The sequence below is a fragment of the Oryza sativa genome, chromosome 2, assembly GCF_034140825.1.
Source record: "Oryza sativa Japonica Group chromosome 2, ASM3414082v1".
Classification (NCBI taxonomy): Eukaryota; Viridiplantae; Streptophyta; class Magnoliopsida; order Poales; family Poaceae; genus Oryza; species Oryza sativa.
Genome location: NC_089036.1, coordinates 1,406,075 through 1,426,438, shown reverse-complemented (window position 1 = coordinate 1,426,438; position 20,364 = coordinate 1,406,075). Strand labels below are relative to the sequence as shown.

Sequence of the window (20,364 nt, the reverse complement as noted above, 5' to 3'; positions counted from 1 at the left end):
TTAATCGATTACTTTTAATTCTAATTCTCTATAATATGTTATTTGTGTATTGCAGTACATCTATTAAAATTCACAGTGTAATTAAGTGTAAGTTTGCAAACTTTTAATATAAGTACTGGTAGTTTACAGCGTAAAAATGTTCTAACTGTTTTTTTTAAGAATATGACGCTGCAAATATAGCTAGCTAGTAACTTGTGGGTGTGTGCTTTCTTTTTCAAAGAAAGAGTGCATGTGTGGGTGGATTGTGTACATCCAATTATATGCTCTAGCTCTTCTTTTTCAAAAAAAAAAAAGAAACCCTTTTATAAAAAAAATATGTATGTTTATATAGTAGTGTGTTGTCAATTGTGTCATTGTCTGTGTGTTGTAAAAATGGTATCGATTTTCATAGCGTGACGTTTGTGACAATTTGATCAATCTTAATTCATGCCAATTTGGTCTCTAGTAAGTATTCATACGTGCGAGCATGCGCACGTAAATATAAGTGTTTTGCGTTTGCACTGTGTTTCGTAAAGAAAAATAGTGTGCTCCTATATTTCATAGAACCTAATTTGTCATTTAGCATTGAAGCTTAATTCAGCTAGAAATTACATTTTGCGACATGCATGAATACTCCTTAAAGGGTGCCAAGCCCCTCGGGTGCGAATGCAATTATATATTGTATAGTGCATGATTCTTATATGAATGTCACATGTTATCTTATATATTTACAAAGAATAATTAATGAGGCCATTATTACCCTGTTTACCCAATTGCACAAGGTAATTGATTTTATTGTACTATATCATGAGTAGATTTGTTACTGAAATTATGTCTTCTCCATAGAGATATATAGATATAGTCAAAGTTTTAATACTTTATCTATTCTAAAATATCAATATTTCTAGATTATTTAACAGAGATTAAAATTTTAAAAATATTTTGGTGCTCTTTATTAAAGGGACTAGCTATATTTATGGCGCCATATTTTTCACCAAAAAATAGTCGGCATGTATGTACATTGTAAGTCACTAAATTACATATGTAATTTTAGTGTATTTACAATGTAAATCCCAAAATTACATATGTAAGTCTTAAAATTACATATGTAAATTCTAAAATTACATATAAGTGGTGTGTAAGTGAGGTGTAACTACCTTGTAAATCTGTATAAATATATAATTTACAACAACAACAAAGTTTAAAAAGCATATCAGTGCATCTATGGCGTGTCAGAATCAATCACAGCAAAGCGTGTGTGTGCTGATGCCCCGTGAGCTCGAATCTTCATGCCAATTCTAAGGCTGAAAAAATTCGACTGTGTTTGTGGGAAAAATCTGTCGCCATAATTATAGCCGAACCGTTATTAAATGATAATAGTTGGAGTGTTGGGGGGGTGAGAGAGTGGGTGGAGGTAAAATAGGAATAAATTCTGATGGAAGTTTATTAATACGACAAGTAGTAATCTAAACAGTGTTGGAAGTGATTGTATTTTTATATATAAATTTACAGCTAATAGATATCTATCTTAATTTCATGTCTGGTTCTTTGCTTAAAGAGAATAATAGCAATATTAATTACATCTCTTGATAAATTAATTTCTGCCAATGCAAATGCTGCTCTTTGATCCACTTTGTATTTGGGCCTCTTCTATATTGGATTTGTTGGATCACCGAACCGTTTGCTTTTAACCAAGGTGAAACGCGTAGGTATATATATATATATATATATAGTCCGCCCATGAGTTAGATCTTTATAACATTTACACACATGTAACATGGACAAATTAATATGGAGCGAGAAGGATGAATTAGCAGCCCAAACACACATTTCGGTAGTTAATTATCACAAATCGCGAGATTTGCATGTAAATTAAACAACTAAACGCTTGACGTTTAAATTAACCAAACTTTTATTAACAACAAACAATCGACAGCGAGTTTATATATGGATGGAGTAGTGGAGATGGACGCCGCTCGATCGATCGATCTCACGCGTACACCTTGGGTGCCGCGCCGGCGGCGCCCTCGGCGGCGCCGGCGACTTTGGCGGCGGCTCCAACGCCAGCCCCGACGGCGGCGCCAGCACCAACGCCAGCGCCAACCCCGATGGCGGCCTTAGCGCCAGCCCCGACGCCGGCGCCAGCTCCGGCGCCAGCCCCGATGGCGGCCTTAGCGCCAGCCCCGATGGCGGCGCCAACGCCAGCGCCAGCTCCGGCGCCAGCCCCGATGGCGGCCTTAGCGCCAGCCCCGACGGCGGCACCAGCACCAGCGCCAGCGCCAGCGCCAACTCCAGCGCCAGCCCCGATGGCGGCCTTAGCGCCAGCCCCGACGCCGGCGCCAGCACCAGCGCCAGCGCCAGCTCCGGTGCCAGCCCCGATGGCGGCCTTAGCGCCAGCTCCGACGCCGGCGCCAGCGCCAGCGCCAGCTCCGGCGCCAACCCCGATGGCAGCCTTAGCGCCAGCCCCGACGGCGGCGCCAGCGCCGGCGCCAGCACCAGCGCCAGCGGCGGGGGCATGGCCGTCCGTGGCGGCGCCGCCGCAAGCCTCCTTGCACATTTTGGTGCAGGCCTCGTCCTTCTTCCCGGAGGCGCAGCGCTCGTAGCAGTCTTCGAAGCAGCCGTACGTGGCCGCCGACGCCACGGGCGACGCCGCCACCACGGCGGCGACGAGGAGCAGCGCCGCCACGACCGTCCTGCTCACCTGCGCCATTGCCGCGAGCTTAATTTAATCAGCTGGATGCTGCTACTGGTGGTGGTCTCTGCGAGCGAGAATTAATCGAAGCGTCGACGACGATCGAATCGATCGCGAGCAAGAAAGATCAATTCGAGCGATCGTTGGCGTCGTGGATGCGGTTTATATGTAGGGTGAAACGATGGCAATGGCGCGGTGTGTGAGGCCATGAGAGCTTCGCGGGTGACGTGCGGTGGTAGCGCCTGTCGCGCGCATGCATGCTCCCTTTACTTTCTTGGTGCATTTTCGCTCAACGAAACTAGTGTCATTTTAATCGCTAAGGTCTGGCTCTTTTTAAGCTTATATTTATCAGACTATTCGCTCTGAACTTTTAAAAATATCGTTTCTTTTAAACTTTCTTACGCGCGGCATTGTTCAGCTCCAAACCACTTCTTGAAAGCTATTTGTTAAATTTATTTCTTAAAATTTTGAATTTATCATTGTAACTGAGTCAGATACCTTTAAACTATTTGTTAAATTTATTTCTTAAAATTTTAATTTATCACTATAATAAAGCAGACAATCCACGCTATAATCTAAATCTAACTAGGCCTAAAAACTGGTGAAATGAAATGGAAAAACATTACTCCCTCCGCAGAAAATAAAATAGACAACCAATATTACAAAAACATAGTGATTAGTAGTACTATTTATTTACTACTAAGTACTCTGTAATTTGAGAAACCATGAATAATTGGCACATGAAGTGTGGAGCTTAGATTTAAAGTAATTTATGTCTTTTCTGTTTATGACAGTCTTGAAGGAACAGCATGAGGTCTGGCAAGTTAACAAATGGTACAGCTTTCGAAGGTATTATTCAAAATTTTCTATCCTGAAATTACAACGGATGGTCTTAGTACAGTTTGCAATCAAAACACGACGATGAATATATATTTCTAAATGATCAAAACAGGTGTGGTACAACCCATTGAAGCATCTTACATAAGTTTTACAATTTCGGTGCCATCAGGAGAAAAAAAAAACAAGCATTATACTGCTATCAATTGATTTGTCAAACTGCCATTGTGGCGCCACTGACTAGCTGCGATTGTGCCACAAGCTAAAAAACCTTCGATGAGTGGAGGGCAAGATCAGGAGAGTTTCATGTTCTTCAACAGGCTGGTGATGAGTGCCTCCTTCGACGGTGCTCGTTGCTTGTAATCCTTCAATAGTGCCTCTGAAGCCAAGCTCTGCAGTTCTGAGCTTTCCTCTTCCTTATTCCTCCCTTTGGTCAACTGATTGATTGCCGAGCTACACTGTTGATGTTGAAGGTGGTATACATAAGAGGATTAGTATTGGATAACAAAAGGAAGCCAACTGAGATTCTTAGAAGTTGTGGAACAGCACTGATGTCTTACCAAACACACGCCAAAGAGGGCTCTTGTATTCTTGCCTCCAGTCAACTGTATTGTAGATGCATAATATTTTCTAGCTGTTTGAAGGTTTTCCAAACCACCCATTGTATACAGAACCTAGAAAATATAAAGGATTACACACAGTTCATGAGAATTTGAGAAGTACAGAGAGGTGTAGGATGAGATCAATTGAGTTTCCAGCAGAATCATGAGTTGCAGACAGGTTCTAGGCTTGAATTAGTTGCATGTATAGAACACTAAATTTGTGGTGATTTTGCATTCAACAAAAAAAAAAAGCAACAGTAGTAGCATCTCCAAATCAGAAAAGCATGTTAAATAAGTTATTATGTATAAATCAGAAAAAAGCAGCGGTAAATGCGGTAAATTCTCTTGCACCTACTGTATAGATTAAGTAACGTGCATATGGCATACACAACAACTACTAAAACAAGGGAGAAAATTTTCCCCACCAAAATCCCAGAAGACCCCATAAGATCAAGCTCCAACAAATTCTTCCCATCATCACTTTACAACATAACAACAGAACTGGTATAAAAACAGCACAGAGGGGGGGGGGCAAATTCTAAGATAAACTTTGAATTCATTTCTCAAAAACACCATTTACATTGCCAAACACAACGTCCGTAAAATGTGCAAATAAGTATATCGCTCTGTATGGAATTCTATTGAATCAAGCAACACTGTTTTCAATAGGATGAGCAATAACTTTACTGTGCTTAATTTTAATTAGCCTTTTGATGTTCATTGCCACTGTAAGACTTGGCCAGTTGGCCATTAGTTCATTGAGGAACAAAACAAACTATTACTGCTGCACTCCACATGAAAATGAGAAACTGCATAAGTTGATACAATTTTATTTTGTTTTATTTTTCTTTGAGACTTTGAGAGAATGAGGGATGAGTTTGGCATAGTTCACTTACCTCGGCATAAGCTAGATGATAAAGTGGAACGGTTGGTTGGGCCAATATTAGCTCCTCATAACAAAAGGCAGCTTGTTTATACCTGATACAAGAGGAATAACAAAATTAGCATCATCACATTCTAACAGATGTGAATGAATCGATGATTAAATATCTCACATTTGTAAGGCAACATATGTTTCAGCAAGTTCTCTCCAAGCATCATGATCTGCCATAAATCTAACACACAGGGAAAGTCACTGTATTAGAGGTAAACATATATGGTTAACGCATCAGGTTGATGCAGATACTTACAGTTCCAAATACTTGTTGAGATACTCAACAGCTAATGCCATGTCACCCTGTGCTTTTGCAATAGCAATTTTTCTCTTGTGGACAATCTGAAAGCACACAAGGAAAATATTTAATATGCCCCTGTAAAATTATCATCCCAAGCATTTGAACGGCTTTATATACCAAGGAAATCAAACTCCATCTTGCACATCAGGTTCACAGCATATAAACCAGGATCAGCAGCAGAAATATCAATTATACCTGATCGAACGGATTGTTTTCAAGGATAAGCGCATAGGCCCTTTCAGCATCAGTCCATTCACCCTTTGCTTCAAACAGCAGGGCTTCCAATCGACCTTCATTTGAGGGCAAAGTGTTTAGTACCATATGCAGAAAAATATCCATAAGAATCAGCATCACATGTCTCAGCATATATCAAGTTGCAAACTCATATGAAGTATAGGGGAATTTGATATTAGGTGTATGTGGCATTTATTTGTGCGCACCAGGATTTAGGTAATAGATCATTAGTTAAGAAACATGTAAGATATGACATGTTCAGTTGATAGGCACACTGCCCTCCTACTTTAGATCAAATAATGCCTAGTCTGATAGCATTGCTATAATCCAGCTTACCACATCATCGTTCTATCTTGATATATGGAGTAGTAAGCTAGATACAGGTGTATCTTTTCAAAGAAATCAACATCAGTTCCTGTAAGATTGGTTTAGCATCATATTGTACTATGGTTAAGCAATTCAGTGCAACTCATAATAATCTAGATTAATAGCCCTGACCATTTGCCTCCGTATTTTCTCCTCAAGTTATTGACAGAGTGGCCTATTGTCAACCCTAATTGTAACTTGACATAAATTTATGACACAGGATTGGTGGCATTTTTTTAAGTTCTAGGCCAGATTGTTTTTATATTTAGTTTTTCTCAGCCATATGTAATTTTTATTTCCAGTCTTATCGGATGTGCATCCAAAAGCAAAATATAAGATCTACGTTTGTTGACAAATGATGCTAGTCTAACTATATTATGCTGATCTCTGAAAGAACTTACCAACCCGCATGCTGCCAGGAAACTGCTTGGAAAGCACTCCAATACAATCCTGTAAAGTCATGAAAGAGATCGCTTCATCAGAAATTTGGATAACTAAAGGCCCCAAAAGCGTGAACTGTTTAGTGATTAAATGAAATTGCGTTGAATCAGAGAAACAGGAACTGAGCTCAAAAGGGTGCCACTGCCAGTACAACACGAGCGCAACCTCACCTTTGCCACATCGAGACGCTGGCAATCCATGGCAGCCACTGCCACCTGCTCATACAGCGTCCACTCTGCATCAAAATAAAGCAATCTCAGTTCACTAGTGAACTAATCGCGAAGGGAGCAATCAGATCCTGCAGCCTTGCAATCCTATTGCAGTAATTCTAACTGTAAAACAGCAGGGGTTTCAGGCAACACACAATTATTATTTTTCTAAAAAAAAACCTCAATTCTACAGATCCCACAGTACTACAACCGCAATCTAACAATAGGGTTCAAAGTTGGCCATCCAAAACCCCGGCATCGCATCCACAGATGGATCGGGGCGTCGGGAGGAGCAGATCACGAGATCTATCCACCAAATCCATCTACCCACCGAGCGGAATTGCGAGAGATCGGGTAGAGGGGAGGGGAGGGGGGAGGGAGGACATGGCAGGTTACGTTCTGAGGCGAGGCGGGAGCGGGCGGAGGAGTCGTTGAGGAGGGCGAGGCCGAGGCGGAGGACGGGCTCCGGGCGGCGCGCGCGGAGCCTGCGGGCGAGGCAGAGGTACTCCCACGCGCCGCCGCCGCCGTGCCCCGCCTGCTCCTCCAGCCGCAGCAGCCGCGCCCCGTCCTCCGCGGCCGTCGCCGCCGCCGCAGATGCCGCCGCCGCCGCCATACGTGGGGATCGGAGAGTGGAGAGGAGAGGAGAGAAGAGAGAAGAGAGATTGACTCGACTCGGCTCGACCGGACCTGCTTGTGGTTGTGGTTGTGTTTTGTGTTGCCGTTTTTGTGCGGTTTCAGGGTTGATTCGTTATTTCGGTTGCTGCTTTGCATGCTTCGTTCGTGACATGCGCGGTTTTTAGTTCCAAAATAATTCTTTAAACTTCTAACTTTTTCATCACATCGAAACTTTTCTACACACAAATTTTTAACTTTTCCGTCACATCGTTCTAATTTTAATCAAACTTTCAATTTTAGTGTGAACTAAACGCAACCATGGTTTTCTAGTTTGCTCTTCGTATCACATATGTGTATTGTTGTTCCTAGTATAGATCATAGTATGATCTACTTTCTTCGCTCTCGAATATAAAAAATTTTTGGTTAGGCTCTATATTCAGATTCATAGTATTAGAATAAAATATGTTTCATCAACCAAAACCTCTTATATTTTAAGATGAATTTATAGTTACAAGAAAAATATAAGATATCTCGTTTGAAAGTACCATAAACACATATAAATTATTAAATATTTTAATGCACAAAGTGAAAAATTAAAAGCATAAACATAATACTCCCTCTAGTGATGAATTAGTTGACATTCGGGGCTTGGACCTTTTGAATAAAAACTTTTGATGTTTTAGTCTCGGAATGACTGCACATACGACTGCGTTTGTCCGACATGTGTACAACTGGACATAAGCTTAGGTTTTAACTTATTCTGATTGGGCCCACGTGAATACTTATGAACTTCGTGATTGGTTGGTTCAGCGTAGTCGTACGGTTCAGTAATATGTATATCACTACTTTTTTAGTCTCCATGTGATCACTTTAGCTTGTATACATGTATGCATGCAAATCACGTTAACCTGTGCATCGACTCTTGTCCAGCAGCGCAAAAATCATGTGGAAAAAAAAATCAAATTGTCGTATCGTTTCCAACGCCACGGTAAAAGCATAGAAAAATAGTAGGTGCCAAGATTTAAATCCAACCTAAATCTTTGAAACTACCGGTCATAACTACCAGGTTAAGTTTATTAGAACCACCGCACTAATATATTTAATGTGAAAATACATAAAATAAGCATCCTAATTAATTTTTTTATGTGAGATAATGTCCAAAACGTCAAAAAATTAGAAATTGGAGGAGTAAATACTTGGAGACGTAGCATATAAAGTTGAAAATTATGTTTTTAAGGCCGATATGAGGTAAATACTTTAGAGACATTTTAGTTACTAGAATTAAATTATGAGAAAATCGATAGTAACAAGATGATATGGACCACACCAATTCAATTCCCTTTGTTCAAAATAAGTCAAGTTACATAATTCATGTGAATTAATTTAAGACAGAGAGAGTACTTTACAAATACCAAGCCGTTTGTAAAACTGGTTTATCATCCAATATAACTACTAACGAATAATTGTAATAGATCGGAAAATATTCACATCAAAACTATCTTTATGTTCTATACATAGATGAGTTTGGGGTAAAAGGATTTGTGCTAAATTGGGAAGCTAAGAGATTTAGGTCTCTCTGGATTAAAGCAATTTCAAAAGAAAACTTGGATGGTTTCAATGCACTATTTGGAGCAAAAGAATATCATTGCTAAAAAAAGAATATATGGAGTTCCTTTCCTACAAAGCACATCTCAACTCTATATGAATTTAGGGGCTCATCGGTTGCCCAAAAATTGATTACAAGTCGAATGGCTTATTAGGGACCTAAAACTTTAACATATGTATCCTTAGCGACTTTAAAACCAATACTAAAAAAAACTATGCTAAAAATATCTTAAAATCAATTTTAAAATTAATTAAATTAAGTTTTTAAAATTTTTTTCTTTGGTTTTTAGGCAACCGTTGAGACTGTTAAGCATGAGTTCATAACCTCACCTCACGTTTTTATTTAATTTTTTAATTCTCATGCACTTTTTCTTTGCTTTCTCTATATGACATATAGTGGTATCTCTATTATACAAAAGATTATTCTCAAGAATTTCTATATGACATATAGTGGTATCTCTATTATACAAAAGATTATTCTCAAGAATTTCTAGGTTTTTAACCATGTAAATATATACAAAACGGTTGAATTCTAGTGTGTTTGAAACCAATATAAAGCGTGACATTCTATTCTTACATTTTTTACATCGTCATTGAATTCATATTTTTAGGGCCTCTTTGATTTGTATAAATTTTGGAGGATTTCAATCCTATAAGAAAAATTCCAATAAAATGGACAATCATACAAAGATTTTGAATGAAACTTAGTGAGAGCTTTTATTTGAGTCTATCTCTCTCGTCTAATTTATACGGTCGAATCAAACGGTAATTTTTGCATTTTATAATCATATGTTTTATATTTGCATTCCTATCAGAATCATGTTTTTTTTATTCCTCCGTTTTTTTTATTCCTGCAACTAAAAGGTATTCTTGCGTCAAATGATTTCTCATCATTGGGTGAAAAGGTATTTCTAACTTGCAAACTTTGTTGCCTTTATGAATACACATGCTCCAATTTACAGTACTTTGTGCATGTGCTTTCTCCGTTTCACAATATAAATCATTCTAGTACTTTTCACATCTAGATTCATTAACATCAATATGGATGTGAAAAATGCTAGAATAAGTTATATTGTAAAACGGAGGGAGTAGTTTTTTTTTAAGCACGTTTTAAACACGAAAGTCTTTCTTTTCTTTTATTTTTTTTGCGCCAAGCAAAGCAAACAAGTCCAGCAAAATCCCCTATTGACATCGAACTCTCCGCCTCCCTCCACTACACAACCACCAACACTGCAACCCCCATCTCCCATGGCCGCCGCGGTGGCCACAGCGACGACGCCGGCCGCCGCCCACCTCCACCACCACCACCGCCACCACCGCCTCCCCCTCCTCCCCTCCCAGCCACGTCCCCGCCCCACCCTCCGCCTCCGCCTCCTCATCCCGACACCACCCCCTCTCCGCCGCCTCCTCCGCCGCTCCCCGCTCCTCGCGGCCGCCGCTGTCTCCGCCGATGGAGGCGGCGGCGGGGGCGGCGGCGGGGAGGAGGCGGAGAGGAAGAGGGAGAAGTCGCGGCAGCTTCAGAAGCGTGTGCTCGTGGGCGTCGCCATCGGGGTGGGCGCGGGCGGCGTCGTGGTGGCCGGCGGGTGGGTGTTCGCGGCCGCCGTGGCCGCGGCTGTCCTCGCCGGAGCTCGTGAGTACTTCGGGCTCGTCCGCGGGACCGCCGGCGGGGGAGGCACGCCGCCGCCGCGCTTCGTGTCCCGCGTCTGCTCTGCCATCTGCGCTCTCATGCCTATCCTTACCCTGTAAGCAGGCCTCGCGGTTACACCTACATTGGTTAATTTGGATGAACTGTGTTAGCTAACCATTTGCTTCAATCAATTGGTGTTCAATTCATGTGTAGTTTAGTCAGGATTTGTTGTTTCAAGGTGTCATTCTTAGTGAAAGTAACTTTTAGCCAGTAATCCTGTATGTAACAAGGATAGTGGTACATGAAATTGCTTAGGATCTTTAATTTTGTAAAGGGAAACCTGTTCTGACTAATATAAGAGTTGAAACTGAACTGAATGGTGTCTGTCTCTATTGAATGAATAGAAGACAGGGAGAGTCTAATCAAATAGTGAGGTTTCGGTCTGGGTGTCAATCAGCTATCTGATGGAAATTGGGGATGAATACTGGCCATCATCATAAAGTAAAGGCATTGTTGACTGTTGAGGTTTGTCAACAAGAAGAGATGCACTGGATCTCACTACTTGCTGTTTGGGTGCTCAAACGCCCTAGAATCAATATTGCAAAGGATAGTCCTTAAGCTTCTCTGTTTATCTTGTGGATTGATGTTTCTGAAAAAGATCAATGTAGACTGTATATATGAGAACTTAAGTAACCACCAGGCATCTGTTTTTGAACAGTTGAGGCATGCATCACTTTTGAACAAAATATGGGAGGGGACTGCGAATAGATCTTAATGATGATTCACCTGTTAAAGATTAAAAATCTGAGGGAATTATGTATTGTACTACTTCCTTCATGAGTTTGTTCTCAAATAGATGAAGTTTTAGAATGCACGTAGGCAAACTTGAGACCTTAATTCACTAATATATGAAACATGTCAAGTTTTGACATGTGAAAAAAAACTGAAAATAGCATTAGTAGATTTGTCATGAAAAAACTTATGTGCAATTAATACACATTGGAGATTGTGTCGATATCCTAACTAGAGTAAAAGAAATGGAGGGAGTATTATTTGGTACATGACTATATTTAAGTTGTCATTTTCTGTAAATGTGACAATTTTCTGAACCTGATGTTTCATCTGTCTATTTGCTTAGGTACTATGGGCATATGGATGTTACCGTGACGTTTTCTGCATTCCTTATTGCGATATCATTGTTATTGCAAAGAGGAAATCCTCGTTTTGCACAGCTGACTAGTTCAGTTTTTGGTCTCTTTTATTGTGGCTATCTTCCTTCTTTCTGGGTTAAGCTCCGATCTGGACTAGCTGCTCCTGCCTTAAATACAAGTATGTTGTTCAATCAAGTTTGTTTTGTCCTTTCTTAGTTGGGGTGCCTTCGTTTTATTAATTCCTTTTCTGTCTAGTTTGTTAGCAAATGTAGAAATGGTGTGTCCATCAAATTATATGTTTCTGTTCAATTTATGTTAGTCTTAATTTTTTCAAAAGGTTCATAAAAAGTTGAGCAGCAAAGTTTTTACCAGTTCAAGAGTTTGTACTGTTAAATTTCACTATAGCAAGCGAATAGGATTCCTCTTGCTTATGCAGTATGTGTTTTGCCAGAAATTGCATACAGTTGGCCAATACTTCTTGGTGGGCAAGCTCACTGGACAGTTGGACTTGTAGCAACCTTGATTTCTATTAGTAGCATTATTGCCGCTGATACATCTGCTTTCCTTTGTGGACGGGTATGTTCTTTTCTTCTATAATGTCCAGTTTGATTTCATTTTTTATTTTAGTGTAAAGAAGATATATTATTTTTTTTAAAAAATATATTATCTTTTGCAATGCCCATGGTAATGTTAGAGTAAGGAACGGTTGTAACCTTGTGCTCTTGTAATTCTTACCCTTGTTTTGTGTGACTACAGTAGATATTTGAGACTTTTGTGACTTGAGGCGTTCCAGTCATCAATCACAGTGCTATTAAGCCATCCAAACTATGCTGAGTGGTATAGTTGGTTCATAATTGATATAGAAAACCACGCTGCTAGAATATTTTAGATCACATATAAACTGCTTGAAGGTTTTTCCTTTTCCTGCTGACAAGCTGCTAGCAGACTCTCATGTTTCTATTATATCTTAATTTTGCTGTCCTTTTGTTGTGTGAACAAGTATTCCTACTGTCTGTATTTTTGCATTCAAGTAGTATATTAAAGAAGTTTTGTACTTTGAATAAGGAAATCGTGTCGTCATGTTATTTATTTTCCATTTCAGGCATTTGGTCGCACTCCTCTTACTGATATAAGCCCTAAGAAGACCTTGGAGGGTGCTTTAGCTGGTCTAACTGGCTGTGTACTGACCACTGTGCTTCTTTCAAGCGTCTTACATTGGCCAAGATCGCTGCTGAGGTGTTGCTAATTTCTGGCTTCTAACTATTATTACAATTTTCTGTAGCAAACATCACATCTCTCCACTGAAACTTCTTGCATACTGGTTTTTCCGAATGCCATTTACTGGTCAATGTAGGCTTTCACCTTTTAGGGTGTATCAGCAGTACCATAATGCGCATTATATTTTGCTTAACATATGAACAACAAACAGCTGCTGCTAGGAGTTCTTTATGGAAATGAACTACATGTGAGCATCGAGTGTTAGTCTGATTGTGTTCAAAACTTTGATAGGTTGTTCACTTGCATGTTCACAAGTAGCAAATATTTCCTTAACACTTGGTTTTGATAACTAACTATTTCACTGATATCAGTGCTACTGCTTACGGAATCTTGATCTTTCTGGGTTCGTTGTTCGGGGATCTTGTCGAGTCTCTGATCAAGCGTGATGCTGGTGTGAAGGACTCTGGATCACTCATTCCTGGCCATGGTAACCTTTTTTAACTCACTGCCTTATTCAATTGTAGTAATGCATCTACATGTGCAATTGATTGTCTTGAGATTTAGGATAAATGTTAAAGGCCTTATTGGATGCATAATTTCATAGTGTCATCTCAAGTTGTCAACTGCATTAATCCATGTAATTATAATTTCTTATAGTTTTTTACTTTTTGTACAACCCTTCTTTGTCAACTAAGAGATAGATATTGCCTCAACTTACTGAGATCTGACAACAGGAACTTCTATTTTTAACGCACTTTGCCTGCTTTATAGATAATGTCAAACTCATATTGAAAGTTTTACTGTGTATGTTAATCTGTTAACTTTGCTTTCATCCCTGAAGGAGAAATAAATTATATTTCCAGATTTCATGGTTTGTATTTAAAGAATCATCTATAGCTTCTGCATGAACATAACACAAGGCTGCAATGCAGGTGGGATGCTTGACCGAGTAGACAGCTATGTTTTCACAGGGGCACTTTGTTACTCATTCATCAAAGTAGCTTTACCTCTCTTTGGAGTCTGATGCAGCTAGGAGTGCCCTGTTCATGTACTTCTGCCTTCAGCAGTATGTTCGCCAAATGTATGATTGAGCCAAGTCGGCAAGTCCTGCTGAGATGTCGAATACCAGTTGTCATCACTGCAAAAACGTGGCTCTTGCGAAGAGAGTATGATATCTGACTTTGAAGTGAGATAGAACCATAGAATGCGGCTGTTAACTTTGTCAGGATTGAGCTGTTTTTTCCTTGCCATAGGCAACCTGTTACAAATATGTCACTTCTGGTGTAAATAGTTTGTTCTTACAGAGTAAAAAGGAAACACAACTGATTCATTACAAAAATTGTTTAATTGTATTTGGGCGGCTTCTGGGGAAAGAAGGCCTTTTGGGATGAAACTGTACTTGGTCACCATTTTTTCATGCTTCATGCCTTGCATTGTAAAGTGTCAACTATCTGATACCCCTTTTTATCGAATGTCCATGGATCATGCATGCAATTGGATGGAGCGCAATGAGATTGTTACTTAACATTGTCCATAAAGATCGAAAATTCCATTGAGTGCTGCAAGATGGTGAATGTGATATTTGAGAATGCACGATTGCATGCATTGTCAAGTGTCACTATCTGATACCTCTTTTATCTAATGTTCATGCATGCAATTGGATGGAAGATTGTCCATAGAGGTAAAAAAAAAATCCATTGAGCGCTGCAAGATGATGAATGTGATATTTGAGAATGCACTACTGCACGCTATGGTTCTAGATTCCTAGTTTTATTTTGAAGTGAAAACTTGTTGAACTCCAAAGCTTACCAGCACACGTAGCATACTGGTTGCCATCGTACTATCTAAGGTTGTTAGCATCAAAGTGAAGGTAGATGCGTCAATAATCTTCACTTCTGATCAGCTGTAAATGTGTAAAGCTGAACATATAACTGAGATTAATAGCAGCCAGCCACTCGGTCGTTGAGAAGAGACGAGAGACTATTTTCCAGCTAAACCTAAGTGCTCAACGGATCAAGTGTTTTAATGGCCATTTTTTTTATCACAAAAAGAGCATCAGCTTGATTGTATCATATTTACTCAGCCAGCCAGACAAGTTACTTTGGAAAGCAAAATTGCTCTGTACTGTACATGTAGGACAGGTTAATCTCCAAATACAAGGTAGGAGTATATATCAAAGGCAAATTGATAAAAGCTGAAGAATCCGATCTCTCATTCCTCCTCTTAGCCTAACAAATGAAACATACTACCAAGTCTTATCGTGTCATCTGGTATCAGCGATTCTGCGCAGAGGGGAAGCCTTCACGGTGAGATTTTCTGGAGACAACCATCATTTCGAAAGCCAGTAAATAATCAAAAAGATGGTGCAGGCCGCGATCACTGCTGAAAGGATGATAGTGTCCTTTGATTTCTTCCTCTTGATGGCACCTGTAGCAAGAATGTGTAAGAAAGGTAGTGGTGTACTAACTACTAACACAAACTAAAACAAACATGATCATGGAAAGTTGGGATGCAGAAATTTCGGTGAATAATAGATTAGCACATTTAGCACAATGCCAGTTCAGAACAATATGTAAGAAAGGATCAATAAAAATGTAAATTGGGGATTGATACATTACCAAGTAGTCCTCTAATAACAGGGAACTTTTCACCCAACTGCTTGACTTTTCCTTGAACATCCCCAAACAATGCCCTCTGATTGGAAAGGGCTACCCTTGTGCTCTGAGCTTGGCCAATTACCTCATCAATCTGGAAACAAGTCATAGCTGTTACTTAATATATTGTACAGGATGAGCTACCTTTTTTACATTGTTGTGCTAGATAAACCAAAAATCCTCAGAAATGCATACTCGTAATGCTGAAGACAGAAATACCACGATTTCCTTCCTTTTTCCACTCAGACTACCTCAATTATTCTAGTTGTTTTTTCATAACTAATCAAATGGTTGAAAGATGAACTAGCAATGAGAGAGATTAGATAGACCCTCCTCCAAACTTTACACTACATCAAACGCCATTGACAGGCAGATTGTCATGATCATGAGATAACATAAGTCCAGTCCAACTAATGATGAACATGGCATGCCTATAGACATAAATTCTTCTAGCCAATGAACATCTATGCGACTATGCCAACCAGGAAACCATTTGATCAGTGCAAGTGTGCAACAACAACCTTATTTTAGCTCAAGCCATACCTGGTTAATGCTGCCATGAATCGAGGCCCTCTCCCTGAGCAAATGCACCCTCGGCGACATGCCGCCAGTAGCCTAGACAACCACAACGATCAATCAGGCCAGCACAACACGATAGCACATTACATTACAACCATTTTGTGGAGTTAATCAGTTAAACCATTTTGTAGAGGGGTTTGAGGCAAGAACCTTGGACTCAGTAATGTCGTCCCGCACAGAGCTGAGGAGATCGGCGTGCTCCCTGATGGAGCTCAGATTCCCCCTCGTCCTCCTGAACTCCTGTGGCGATCAGTTACAAGCAGTGTGAGGGGGAGGAGAGGTGAGGGAGTTGGGGGGGGGGGGCGGGGGGGCGGGCAGGGGCTAGGGTTTACCTGCGCGAACTCGTGGAGGATGTCGCGGTGGCGGGCGAGCTTCTGCGAGACGGAGGTGGTGGGGGCGGTGGAGGCGGCGCAGCGGCTCATGGCGTCGTTGACGTCCTGCAGCTTGTCGAGCAGCGACTGGATCTCGAACTCCATGGACTTCCAGGAGGAGCGCTCGCTCGGGGAGGAGGCGGAGGCGGCGTCGGCGGCGGAGGAGGAGCGCGCGGCGAGGCGCGCGTAGGAGGAGAGCTTGACGTCGAGGTCACCCTCCAGCTTCCGTGCCTCCCGCCGCAGCTCCTCCCACCCGGACTCCTGCAGCTCCAGCGCCGCCGCCGCCGCCGCGGCGTCCGACGCCGACGGCATCATCGCCGGCGAGATCCGGCCCGATTCGGCTGCGGGATCCCCCTGCTTCCGCGATTCCGCCCGCCTCGCGATCTGGAGAAGAAAAGAAGAAGAAGAGATGCGAGAGGAGAGTGGGGAGAAGAGGAGAATTGGGCATACTAACTGATACGGAGGTGAGATTCTGCGGAGGCGTAAGGACCGTCCGATCGTGGGGTTGGACGGCTCAGATGGAACATGGGGCATTTGGGGATATTTCTGCAAAGCAAAAGCTAAAATTTAAATTTTTGATCTTAATTTTAAAGTTGATTTTAATATATTTTTAATGTAACTTTTTAATATTAGTTTTTAAGTCGCTATGAATAATAAATATATAAAAGTTTTACTTATAAATTAATTTTTATTTTCTAATAAACTTAAACGACTTATTAGGGAATATCATTTGACTACTGATGTTTTGCCAAACTGAATTTTTCTTTTGCAACACCTGCACATTTCGGTATTTATTTCAAAACAGTATATGCTAGATATAGCAAAATCTAGTTACACGTTCTCCTATAAGAGAATGTTTATACTTTTTTTTAAAAAACAATTAATGATTTTATTTCTGAATTTGCACGGAAGATATAAACACGCTCACCTCCCACTTATACCCTTCTGGTTGTTTCATGACTGTCTGTTTGAATTCCAAACACATACGTAATACATATTAAGATCGGTTGTTTGACTATGACACTTTAGGAGTTTGGGGTCAACGATAAAATCAACTTATGATTTTGCTACATTTATCTAACAATACGATTTATAATTTAAAAGCATTAAAAAAAACCTCATCATTGGTAAAGATACTCTTTGCGATATAGTACTCCTCTAAATTTAAAAACTTTTTTCTCATGTAAATATAAGGGATTTTTAGTTTATCTCATATTAAACTATTCTAAGTTCAACTAAATCCATAGTAATGGAGAATAATTTTTTTACGGTATCAAATAAGTATCACTAGATGCATTATAAAATATATTTTTATAGTTTACTTTTTAGATGGTAGATATTAATACTTTTCTCCATAAAACTTTTATTAAATTTAAAGTAGTTTAACTAACCAAATTCTTGTATCTTAGTTAGGACGCGGGAAGTAAAATATTTTCTACTTACTTCATAGAAAAAACCCAACCTAAAATATGATCTAATTAACAAATTTAGATAAGAGTTATTTATTGTTGTAGGATATATGTCCTATTTTATTTAGATTAAGTTTTTTTAGATGAAGGGTGTAAGTCTTAAAAAATATAATTTGAAATGGAAAATTACATGGTTACATGAAACTCATGTGTACTCTTGATAAAAGCTTGGCTTCTCCATAGCGAACCACACCCAGCTGCTGCAAAAGCCCCTCTCGCAAACAAACTAGGGTTTTTAGGCGTCAGCTCGCCGAGGGCAGGAAGGAGAGCGCGCGAGGTCGAGGAGAAGCGAACTCCGCCGCCATGGCGTCCACCAAGGTGCAGAGGATTATGACCCAGCCCATCAACCTCATCTTCCGCTTCCTCCAGAGTGTACGCGCCTTACCCCCCCTCGCAGTTCTTTCTCCTCTTCCTGTGTCCGTGCTGCTTGTGTGCTTTTCTTGATTTCTCGTTTCGTCTTCTTTCCTCTGAGCAGAAAGCGCGCATCCAGATCTGGCTCTTCGAGCAGAAGGACCTCCGGATTGAGGGCAGAATCATCGTAAGTTCCCTAATCCCCCTTAGCTATGGAAATATTATTGGGGAGAAAGTTTAATCTTGTATGCTAGAAAGAATTTTGCCCTAAGAAGATGAGGGGCCTTTGTAAGAGTGGTTTGCTAGAGGTGAAATTTGAGATGTTAAGATAATATTGCCGTCAGGATTGAGGTTTGCTAGAGGTGAAATTTGAGATGTTAGATAATACTGCCGTCAGGATTGAGGTTGTTGCTCAAATGCTCATACTGTCATACACTTTTGTTGTATTGTATTCCCATATGCGTCTGAAGTAGCTTTTAAACATGAAATCCAGACCTAGCAATAGCGTCTCTTTTTTTGATTTATTGTTTGTAGTCTTGGACATGTCTTGGGTAGGATCTGTGTGGTTTTACGAGTGTGTGTATTTCTTTTTTGGAAGAAGAGCAGGTTTATAGATCTGTAAGTTATTGTCGTTTTGCATTGGAGATAGCGAAGTTAGGCATTTATTTCTTTAGTTTTGTAGTAATAGCGACAGACTAGTGACAGCTGCTAGACACTTTCAAGAATCTGTACTGTATTTGCATAAATTCCTATTTCACGAGATTGCCTGACTCCAATATAGTATAATGTATCAGCGAAAACAGAAGTAGCTTTATTATTGAGTGTTTGTTTATGCGATGGGCACATAGAACTGCTATTTTTTTATGTGTTCACATGTAACCCTAATGCTTTCAGTGCGAAACTTTGCTGATCTGACAACTCGATTTGACAAGAAAATACTGCCAGTTGACCATTTTAATGCTTGATACTGTTATACTAGATATTATATACATAATATAACTTTTCTGTCTAGATGTATGTCAACTCTGTACTGTATGTTGTATTTATTCACAATATCTCATGGGATAGGACAGATGACAAAACTTTTGAGGATTTAATTCTTCTCACCCGTGAGTTGCTATTCTTTACAACTATAATTGTTGTGTCTGTGACCTTGCACGTGCATGCTAAGGTAGTTTTTCGTATGTTGCTGGTTTATCCTCACTGAATACTGTTGAACAATATAATTACTGCAGCAAGTTTTGTAGGGCTTTGACGAATACATGAATTTGGTCTTGGATGAAGCTGAGGAGATCAACATAAAGAAGGACACTAGAAAATCTCTGGGTAAGGAAATTCTGCACTCTGCTACTATTGTTCTTTGTTCACAACATATATGAAATCTTCGTAACTTACTTTGATTTGTCTCAGGCCGGATTCTCTTAAAAGGAGACAACATTACATTAATGATGAACACGTAAGTGAAAAGCAAAACAAGTTCCATAAAAAAATTCTCTTAGTTTTAGCTCCTCAGCTTACACTTATCTATCTGTCCTTCCTGTTTGCTTTTCAGGGGAAAGTGATAACAGCTCGCCGTGCCCTCCATTGCAAGAATTACTGATAACCTATCTATCCCAACCTTCTATGAAGTTAGAATTTGAGCCTGTAGTAGTCTTTTTTTGTTTGTTCATCTAAATCGATTGTAATATACAGTATCAGCGAGAGATGATGAGTTCTGTGAAAGCAAGTGTTTAACCAGGACATGAGTTTGGTTACTATATCAGGTCTGGTTTTGCTCTATAGTTGAGCAAGGTATCAATGTTCTGCCGCTGTTCTGTGACTTTACCCTTTCATTGTCATGCACATGTTGGCCAAATATTCCTCTTTTGGGGGACTGATGATTTATTCCTCATTGTCATGCACATGTGTGAATTTGTGGGATGCTTCTAAAGAAACGTTCCAAATCAGTGGAAAGTTTGAGCAAGTTCGCAAACCAGACAGACATTGATTGATCTTGCAGGATACGCTTTGATGGGTTCTTTCTTTTTTAAATTTATTGATGTGGAAGTTTGCTCGAGCGACAACCTTTGATTCCATGCCGGACTTATACTGCGACTCCAGGCTTACCAAGTTAGCATAAGGTTCATTTC

The 20,364-nt window shown here is 40.1% G+C and overlaps 5 protein-coding genes across 5 annotated transcripts; 2 read left to right on the top strand and 3 right to left on the bottom strand.

The window, feature by feature from the left end:
* Positions 1-1,789: 1,789 nt before the first annotated feature.
* Positions 1,790-2,810, bottom strand: LOC4328162 (glycine-rich protein 5). Its single transcript, XM_026023067.2, has one exon. It carries the CDS (start codon positions 2,687-2,689, stop codon positions 1,970-1,972), a length of 720 nt encoding a protein of 239 aa, XP_025878852.1. The 5' UTR covers positions 2,690-2,810; the 3' UTR covers positions 1,790-1,969.
* A 685-nt stretch (positions 2,811-3,495) lies between these two features.
* On the bottom strand, positions 3,496-7,278 carry LOC4328161 (uncharacterized). The gene is made up of 9 exons (XM_015767368.3): positions 6,992-7,278; positions 6,557-6,621; positions 6,347-6,395; positions 5,541-5,635; positions 5,301-5,386; positions 5,166-5,225; positions 5,007-5,088; positions 4,069-4,182; positions 3,496-3,966 (listed from the first exon to the last, which is right to left on the bottom strand). Exons 1-9 carry the CDS (start codon positions 7,206-7,208, stop codon positions 3,802-3,804), a joined length of 933 nt encoding a protein of 310 aa, XP_015622854.1. The 5' UTR covers positions 7,209-7,278; the 3' UTR covers positions 3,496-3,801.
* Positions 7,279-10,017: 2,739 nt separating this feature from the next.
* Positions 10,018-14,305, top strand: LOC4328160 (phosphatidate cytidylyltransferase 4, chloroplastic). The gene is made up of 6 exons (XM_015772040.3): positions 10,018-10,557; positions 11,581-11,771; positions 12,045-12,169; positions 12,696-12,829; positions 13,183-13,298; positions 13,744-14,305. The coding sequence occupies exons 1-6, from the start codon at positions 10,064-10,066 to the stop codon at positions 13,833-13,835; spliced, it is 1,152 nt and encodes a 383-aa protein (XP_015627526.1). The 5' UTR covers positions 10,018-10,063; the 3' UTR covers positions 13,836-14,305.
* A 489-nt stretch (positions 14,306-14,794) lies between these two features.
* On the bottom strand, positions 14,795-16,839 carry LOC4328159 (Golgi SNAP receptor complex member 1-2). The gene is made up of 5 exons (XM_015772041.3): positions 16,377-16,839; positions 16,195-16,284; positions 16,009-16,080; positions 15,430-15,559; positions 14,795-15,238 (listed from the first exon to the last, which is right to left on the bottom strand). The coding sequence occupies exons 1-5, from the start codon at positions 16,728-16,730 to the stop codon at positions 15,141-15,143; spliced, it is 744 nt and encodes a 247-aa protein (XP_015627527.1). The 5' UTR covers positions 16,731-16,839; the 3' UTR covers positions 14,795-15,140.
* A 1,234-nt stretch (positions 16,840-18,073) lies between these two features.
* LOC4328158 (uncharacterized) lies at positions 18,074-20,136 on the top strand. Its single transcript, XM_015770400.3, has 5 exons — positions 18,074-18,256; positions 18,360-18,422; positions 19,483-19,561; positions 19,646-19,691; positions 19,788-20,136. Exons 1-5 carry the CDS (start codon positions 18,188-18,190, stop codon positions 19,795-19,797), a joined length of 267 nt encoding a protein of 88 aa, XP_015625886.1. The 5' UTR covers positions 18,074-18,187; the 3' UTR covers positions 19,798-20,136.
* Positions 20,137-20,364: the final 228 nt, after the last annotated feature.